General features: G+C 38.7%; 1 protein-coding gene and 1 pseudogene across 1 annotated transcript; both read right to left on the bottom strand.

The window, feature by feature from the left end:
• Positions 1-218: 218 nt before the first annotated feature.
• Positions 219-9,067, bottom strand: LOC102827934 (annotated as a pseudogene).
• Positions 1,585-2,538, bottom strand: LOC102827558 (olfactory receptor 10A5-like). The gene has a single exon (XM_006870166.1). The coding sequence runs from the start codon at positions 2,536-2,538 to the stop codon at positions 1,585-1,587; it is 954 nt and encodes a 317-aa protein (XP_006870228.1).
• Positions 9,068-9,301: the final 234 nt, after the last annotated feature.

Genomic DNA, 9,301 nt, shown 5'->3' on the forward strand with positions numbered 1-9,301 from the left:
CCTAGGTTAAATAAAGCGGTTTCCAAAGCTGCAGGTGTCCTTTTGGAGCTCGGTTTTGCAGCTTGAGGTACAAAACCAATTTCCTACAACTACCAGCTGAGAGCACTGCTTCAGTGCTGCCTTGTGATGCACGCGCCCATCCGTCTCGGATGGTAATGTCCCTCCCCCACCCTCGGTAAGGGTGTAAAAAGTCTCGAGTTAGGTGCGTTTTGCTAGTCTTACACAGTCAATTTCACTCCAAATGTCTCCTGAGAGGCATACACCATCTTCGTCCTCGCTTTCTTAGACTTCAGAGATAGGTGTGGGGATGCTCACCACGTTGTATCGGTTCATCAGCAGGAAGAAGGCCTGCTTGGCGTTCAGCTGTGAGTGCCTTGGAATGATTTTGATGAGCTCACTCATGATGACGTGATCTGGGACAAGGAACTTGGTTTGACCCAGCACGGGAAGTTGCTTCTCACCCTTGTATCTTTCGATGAGCACCGGGATTTTGGTAGGATGCTGCTTTCGGATGAGTCAGACATCTTCCACCCTTTGTTCAAAGGTTTTTTTTTGAAGGTCTTCTCTGAGCGCAGTAGTGAGGGATGGCGGCTAGGCTGAGGTGACTGCGGCTTCAGGCAGAGGCTCCGACTCCGGCGATAGCCCCATTTTGCATTCTTGCCAACCATGTTTGAGGACTTCAATTTCTCCACATTGTCTCTAATACTTGTTTCTATTTTTCTGATAACAATCTTAGTGAGTGTGAAGTGGTATAGTAGTTTTGATTTCCATTTCCTTAATAACTAATGGAAAGGTCCCTAGGTGATGCAAATGGTTTGTGCTTATTATCTTCAATATCAACAAGCTTAGGGGACAATACTGCCTTGTTGTTTTTGTTGCTAAGTGCCGTCAAGTCGATTCTGACTCATAGCTATTCTGTATAGGGTTTCCAAAGAGTAACTGGTGAGTTTGAACTGCCAACCTTGTGGTTCAAACTTAACTTTTGGTCCAGTGGTTTAGCTCACAAAGCCATACCAGGATTCCAATACTGACTTAGGACATGGGAAATAAAAAGAAAAAGTAAGACAAATTACTAGAAGAGATTGCTAGTTTATCAGACTTGTCCAAATTAAGATAAAGTACAAAGATTACTTTTGACATGTTTTTCCCTTTGTGTGTTGCCACGTTCTCCTTATAAGCAGTTTGATACTTTTCACAATATGTGTCACGTTGTTGTTAAGTGTCATTGAGTCAGGTCCATGTGATTGCAGTCCTGTACAGGATTTCCAAGGAGCAGCTGGTAGGTTTGAAACACCAACCTTGCAATTAGCAGTTCAGTGCTTATTCTACATGAAATGGCTTGGGCACAGTAAAATGTCAATTATACCAATATGAAAAGGAATGAAAATATTCAATGTACAGGTAGAGGAGTTGGCAGATGGAAGTGACAAGGCACCTCTGCCCTCCTCTCTCCACTGAGCTTTCCACTATGTCTTTTCAGCAGCTAGATGTCTTTTTAATGGAGATGTGAAAAGTGTCAGAGAGGAATCCCAAACATGAAGCTGATGTTTCAATTCAATAGACACTAATCTTACCTCTTTATATCTATAGAACGCAGTTTCTGAGGCTGATAGCCCTACGGAAGGTCCGGCTGAGGGCATTCTTCACCTCATTGTTTCTTAGGCTGTAGATAATGGGGTTCAACATGGGAGTCACAATAGTGTAGGACAATGACAGCACCTTCTTGCTTTCAGGGGAATTATTAGACTTAGGTCTGAAGTAGGTGAGGCTTGAAGATACATAGAAAAGGGAGACAACAAGGAGGTGAGAGGAGCAGGTAGAGAAGGCTTTTTGCTTCCCTGTAGCTGATGGAATCTTGAGAATGGCAGCAGCAATGCGAGTGTAGGAGCATAGGATCAGCATGCAGGGTGTCATGACGACCAGAATAGTTCCAATGATGGCATAGATCTCAAAGAGTGCTGTGTTTGCACAGACCAACCTCAGCACAGGTGGACTGTCACAGAAGAAGTGGTTCACCTTGTTGGTACCACAGAATGGGAAGCTGAAAAGCCATGTGGTCTGCACAGTAGCTACTGGAAAGCCTGGCAACCAGGAGAGAGCAGCCAATCTTGCACAGGCCCTTTGGTTCATGATTACTGGGTAGTGTAAGGGGTTGCAGATAGCTACATAACGATCATATGCCATGGTGGCCAGGAGGAAGCATTCAGCCACCCCAAAGAAAAAGAAGAAGTACATTTGAATAGCACAGCCAAGGAAGGAGATGGTTGTGTCCCGGGCAAGCAGGGTCCCCAGCATTTTGGGTACAATGACTAGGTTGAAGCCAATCTCCAAGAAGGACAAATTCCTAAGGAAGAAGTACATGGGACTTTGCAACATAGAATCAGCCAAAGTAACCAAAATGATGAGGCTGTTTCCCATCAAAGTGACTAGGTAAATGATCAGAAACATCATGAAGAGTAATGACTGTATTTCAACAGGTAGGGAAGAGAAACTCATGAGAATAAACTCACTGACTTTTGTCTCATTTCCTCGAGCCATATTTATGGGGATAGTACTCAGCTGTGAATATGGAGAGATGATTCTTGATTGGAAGCATCAGATTCTGGATTTGTTGCTCAGATTTTGTCTCAGTGTCAAAGAAAGAGGCAAGTGTAATGTCTAAATTGGAAGAAGAAGGCCTTGTGTTTTTTAAAGAATAAAGACAAAAGAAAAATAACCAGAATCTAAATTTTGAGATGGACTTGGATCAACTACTGGAAAAATTTCCCCCCTAATTGCGCATTAGCATGTCCAGAAAGGCCACACATAGCCAGAAACTTGTGCTATTCAGTCCCTGAAAGGACCACCAAAAGACACGTTTCAGATACAATGGTATTTCTGAAAATACCTCAAGTTTTATATACACCCCTTCAACGATCATGATTTCACTAAACGTGTGAATTTGTAAAAACTTTAAAGCATATTAATAATTAAAATGTTGAGTAAAGCATCTAATGATTTTTGTCGTCTTTGTGAAGCTTTTATGCCTTGGGATGTGAGAGTAAGCTTATGTGTATTGAGGACTAGGCATATGTTAGACACACCACACAAGTTATGGCTGGTTTTATCTGTGTATTTACTCATAGGTAGTAGATTGGGCTCAAGGAAATGAAGATACTTGGCCTAAGATACTCAGCAATTAAATGAAAAAATCCAGAATCAAAGCTGTATCTGTCATACATTGGGACTATACTTTGACTACTGCCTTCATCTCAGGGTTAACTCTTTAATGTATAAAATAACTTAAATAGAAACTTCTACAAAATCACAGCTAAGATAGAGGCAAAGAGGCAAACAGTAACAATAATTTTTATATCAAAGTGTTCAGGAGCTCCTCTAAGCTCCACAGGATCTCTCTTTAACAACAAATTTCTAGTTGTAAATTGCTTAAGACTTCCCTGTGTTTTTCGTCTTGGTAGTGTTGAACTTGAAATTTTCATAGAGATAAAGTGAAATCAGGCCAGAAATGAAATTGGCTGAAAGACTGGGGTAAAAGAGAAAGGAATTGAATATCATTAGGGAAATATTGCAAGAAAAAAGGAAAACTCAAAATACTAAAATCATAATTAGGAAGAGAAATCAAGACCAAAAACCTCAATCAACCAAACATACAGGTTTAACAACATGGATCAAAGATGTGCTCAATCTTTCCTTCACATTCCAGAATTAAAATGATCTCCTATGCCATGCTAAGGAGTCTGGTATTTTTTATTGAATAAAATTTTGGATCGGGGGGGTGACATTGTCAGTTATGCCTCATGGAAAGATTACTCTGATGTACAAGAGTGGGTGGGATGATGTGAAAGTCAGAGAGGGACCAAGGGCAGTATGCCTGGATTCAAGAAGAACAGTTAATAGGCAATAACTCTTTCTTTCCTGCGTTTTGAAAAATTGACTCAGTTTTTTACTTAATTATCATGTTTGCTAAAACACCATTTTCTGCTACACGCTCAATAACTTTGTGGTGGAGTTAAAATGAGTGGGATCCCAAAGCAATGAAGAGATTCCAAATTGAAAAATAAAAAATTCCATTTATACCGTTTATTTTTTACCCTTATTCAGAGAATCTAAGTTTTCATATTATCCTTCTCCTGCCAAAATTCGTTCTTACGTTTTTATATCCTTTTTGTTTTTTAAAGGCAGTATTTCGCTTTATTGTATACAGGGTCTAAGAATTAGAATCAACTTGACTATACCTATCAATAGCAACAACATAAGATATTTTCAGGGAATTAATTTAATGATTGAATCTGACAAACAATATAATATTGAGTTTATAAAAATACACATAACATACATTTATGGAATACAGATTTATTTTTGTGTTAATTAATATTAATGGAGACACACTGACCAAGATGGAGGAAGGAAGACTATAGTAGGGGCAGATTTATTATGTTAAGGCTGTATGTTAATGATTGCTCATATGTTAAACATTGTTGCAGTTGTGAATGCAATATATGTGGTTATTGATAAAATATGACCAAGAAAAGAATGTTCAGAAGAAAATATTGAAGAAAAGAAAAAGGTACATTGCAAGAAAGTAGACCAAAACAAAGAAAAATCTATATATCCTTTTACAGGCTATAATTCCACAACAATTTGAAAAAGTCTTGTGCTATTGTTTATTGCCATTGAGTTGATTCTGACTCAAGATGACCCTATGTGTGCAGTGCAGAACTGCTCCCTAAGATTTTTAAGGTTGTGACCTTTTGGAAACAGGTAATCAGACCCTATGGGTGGGTTGGAACTGACCGACACTCTTTGAGCTAGTAGTTGAGCACTTAATGGTCTGTGCCATCCAGCGGCAAAAGTTTTTTGTTGTTTCACATTTTGTTTTGACAGTGCTACAAAGTAGGCAAGTCAGGGTGATGAGTGGAAACAATACCAGTAGGGTGTGACAAGTTTAATGGACTTTTCCTCTTCCTCAATCTAAGAACTGTTGCCTACTTCAAAATACACAATAATCATTTTTCCTTGCCTAGTCACATTACCAGATGACACATGTAGGAACTTCCTCCTCCGTCCAGCAATGCTATCCTTGACAATTGACTGAAAATGGTCAATTATCAATTGTCTAGTATATCTATTGGCTCTCAAAATTAAGATCTGGGAGGAGTATTGTAGTACAATTAAATACTAAATAGTAAGGAAGAGGAAGACTTTACTGATCTAAGAAAAAACGATTAGACAATAACAAGAACTCATGTCGCAACTGGCAAAATCTTTGTTGTCTGCCAGTCATGCTCTGATAAACACTTTGATTTTCAATAACAGATTAACATCATTATAGCATTTATGCAGGGAAAAAATACCTTAAAAATAATATTTATTACACTGCTCTCTTGTAGCACTAAAACTAAATGAAACAGTCTATAGTTTTGAGCAAAAAATGGAGATGTTAGCAAACAGTACTTAGTCTTTGGTTGCTCAAACTCATACATACACAAAATAAAATCCATATAATTTTGAAAAATAAGAAATGCATCAATGATGTAACATAATAATCAGTTACAATATTTTGTCATGAGAATCCAACCCTCTCCCTTCAGACTAAGTAAGTGGAGTAAAGGAAAGCAAAATATGGACATAATCATTAATATTCATAACCCGCGGACTTTGGGGTTTCTTAGGCAGCTGCTTTCCCACTGACAATATGTGAAGCTTTCAGAGGGGAACTGCATAACTGTTTGAAATGGAAGAAATGGACATGTGTCACAAATTATTGTTTTTACAGGGTACTGTAAGAGGTAGTGCATCCAGTAGAGGCACCGTTTCCCACCAACCTATAACAGAAGTCACAGGGAAATAAGTGTTCCATAGGCCAGTGGAACATATGCATCATACCTACACTTTCCCCAGAGCCTAGGAGTCCAGAGGGTTGGATTCTCATGATAAAATATAACTGGGGATACAGGGATTGAGACATGGTTGGAATGGGGAAAAGGGGGGAAATAATGTTAAGATGCTTGGCTATCTTTGAATCTTAATTTCCCTGGCATATAGGGACCCAGCACAGGGTTTTTGAGGCTGTAAATCTTTATAGGAGCAGAAAGGCTCATCTTTCTCCTGCGGAACAGCTGGTAGTTTCAAATTGCTGACCTTGCGGTTGGCAGCCCAATTCATAACCACTACACTACCAGAGCTCCTTAATTGCAGAGATAGACAATGGTTTTTACATACAAGCCTGTTAAAGGCTTTATCATTATATTGACAAATGGAAAACAACTATTAATCTGTAAATGACTGGGTCCATTATGATGCAGATATTTAAATAAATGTCATGTAAATTATTTATGAAGAGCATTTCGTTCTATTGGATAATAATCTATAATATTAAATGGAAAACAAGACATACCTGCATGTGCACATGTAAGATGTCAACTTTGAAATTTGTTGTTGTTAAGTGTCATTGAGTTGGTTCCAACTCATAGCAACCTTCTATAGGGTTTTCAAGGAGTGGTTAGTGGGTTCAAATCGTTGTGGTTAGCAGACCAGTGCTTATCTTACAGTGCTACATCAGGGCTCCATTGTAAATTAGTACATAGACAAAAAAGGTCTATGCAAAATTTTAACAATTATTACCATCAACTGGCATGAAGAATAATGGGATAATTCTTTTAATTTGAGTTTTATGGTTGCTAGCTATCCTACAGTGACTACATTTGTTATGTTGTTGTTGTTGTTAAGTGCCACTGAGTTGGTTCCGACTCATTGCAACCCTGTATAGGGTTTCCAAGTAGTGGCTGGGGAGTTTGAACCACTGATCTTGTGGTTCTAAGCGACCTTGTGATCCAATGCTTTATCCCACAGAGCCACACCAGGATTCCACATTTGTTATATAATAGTAATAAAAGCATTCATGATAAAGGGAAAATAATCCTGTGTTGGTAACATTGGCTGTTGTCATGGACTTTCTTGACAGACGCAGATTGCCAGGGCTTTCTTTCAGGTGCTTCTGGGTGGGTTTGAGCTACCAAACTTTTGATTAGTAGTTGAATGCTTTACTATTTATTTACTAAAAATTTCTGAAGTCCCACTCAGGAAACTATGCTAGGTATTTTTACTTTAATTATTTTATTATTTTCTCACAGAACTGATCTCCATATTACAGATGAAAGTACTAAAGTCTAGAGAAGCTAAGCAAGTTGATACTTTAAAAACTTTGGTAACTTGTTTATTTGTGTAGTAAAGGCAGAGCCAGCACTAAATGTCAGAATCAGAAAATCTATAATAAAAGCAATACAGGGTTTTCAGCATGGCATTTAATATGAATACAACCTATTATTTAGGTCTTATCTTTTGTCCCTATTCTTATATTGTGTACATTATTCTTCACCCATGTTGAGCTTCTTATTGTTTTTTAAACAAACTGGTTCTTTCATGATTCTACAGCAGGAATTGGTACAATTGTAACATATTACATATGGAATTCTGGTGGCATACTGGGTCTACATGATGGACTGCTAACCACAAGCTAAGTAGCTCGATCCACCAGCTGCTCCGTGGGAGAAAGATGAGACTTTCTGCTCTCATAAAGATTTATAGCCTTGGAAACCCTGTACAGGGTCACTATGACTTGGAACAAACTGGATGGCACACAACCAACAATGATGGCAAATATGCAAATACAACTTTGAGGAGCATATGAGCTCTGTACCAGCTTTTCAGTACCTATACAAATACCAAAACTAATATATACACTATATTGTTGTTAAGTCAGTTCTGACTCATGCCAACCAATCCTGTATAGATAGAGCTTCTAAGGCTATAAATCTTCATGGGAGCAGAAAGCTTCCTCTTTCTTCCACAGAGCTCCTGGTAGGTTTGGGTTTGAACTGTTGACCAGTCCTGTGCTTATTCTATACCACTACCTGTGCTTCCTATATTGTTAAGTGCTGTGGAGTTGGTTCCAACACATAGCAACCCTGTACAGGGTTTCTGAGGGGAAGCTGGTGGGTTTGAACTGCCTTGCAGTTAACAGTTCAGTGCTTATCTTACATGGCGCATCAGGATACCAGATATATAAACATATAATACCTTAGCAAATGAGTTCCAATAAAACCTTATCTATGGACAAAGACAAATGAGTTTCATATAATTTTCAGGTGCCATGAAATATTATTTTCATGTTTTTAACCATTTAAAGAGCTAAAAAATTCTTCTTAGCTTGTGGACTGCGTTTGGACTTTATCTTTGCAGACGTCATCATTTCTACCTGGCTGAATTTCATCTTCTTCTTTTCAATACTCAGTTCTGTCTTACCTATGATACTTTCAGATAGGGTTAATCATCTGTGGTTTCTTGTATGCCTAAGATATTGTAATTATTCAGTTAAATTTTAACTACCTCTTTACATCTGATTTTCCAGTTTAATCTGCAAACTCCTTCAGAGCATGAACTGTCTTACTAAATACAGTGCCTGTCCAAAATGATTGAAACATATATTTGCATGAATGAATACAAGAATCTCATAGTGTATATTTTTTTCTGGAATTTCCACTCGTCACTGATGCTGGTATTTCTTTCAATCAGAATATTCACTCAGATTCCATACCTACCCATACTCTTCTAAGAATTCACCCATAATTGCGTTCACTACAAGCTCCATTTTGTGACAAGTGTGTAGTATTGGTGGAAAAGGATTTGGAAGGAAATGAGAGAGATCATGAAAGATCCTGCTAAATTTCTTACAGAATATCTGATAACCATTGGGAAAGGAAAAAAAAAAAAAAGATATTGTCCTGGTTCCCCTGTGAGTTGTTGTTGTTATGTGCCGTGAAGTCGGTTCCGACTCATAGTGACCCTGTACAGGGCTTCCGAGGCTGTAAATCTTTATGGGAACAGAAAGCCTCATCTTCTCCCGCTGAATGGCTGGTAGTTTTGAACTGCTGACCCTGAGGTTAGCAACCCAATTTGTAACCACTGCACTACCAGAGAGACATTATAAAAGCTGATAGCCAATGACCTACCTACAGGCTCATTGCCAGTTCCTCCAATGCCTGGGGCATGTCCGGCCTGTAGGCATTGAGTATTGTTCTTAAATATCATTGAGTCAGTTCTGACTCATAGGGACCCTGTATAGGATTTCTGAGAACTGGCTGGTGAGCTAGAACCACTGACCTTGAGGTTCAAACTGACCTTGCAGTCCAGCGCATTAACCCATCTTAAGTGCCATTGAGTCAGTTCTAACTCATAGTGACCCTGTAGAGGGTTTCTGAGGAGTGGCTAGTGAGTTTGAACTGCCAACCTTGCGTATCAA

The sequence above is a fragment of the Chrysochloris asiatica genome, unplaced genomic scaffold, assembly GCF_000296735.1.
Source record: "Chrysochloris asiatica unplaced genomic scaffold, ChrAsi1.0 scaffold00140, whole genome shotgun sequence".
NCBI classification, from domain to species: Eukaryota; Metazoa; Chordata; class Mammalia; order Afrosoricida; family Chrysochloridae; genus Chrysochloris; species Chrysochloris asiatica.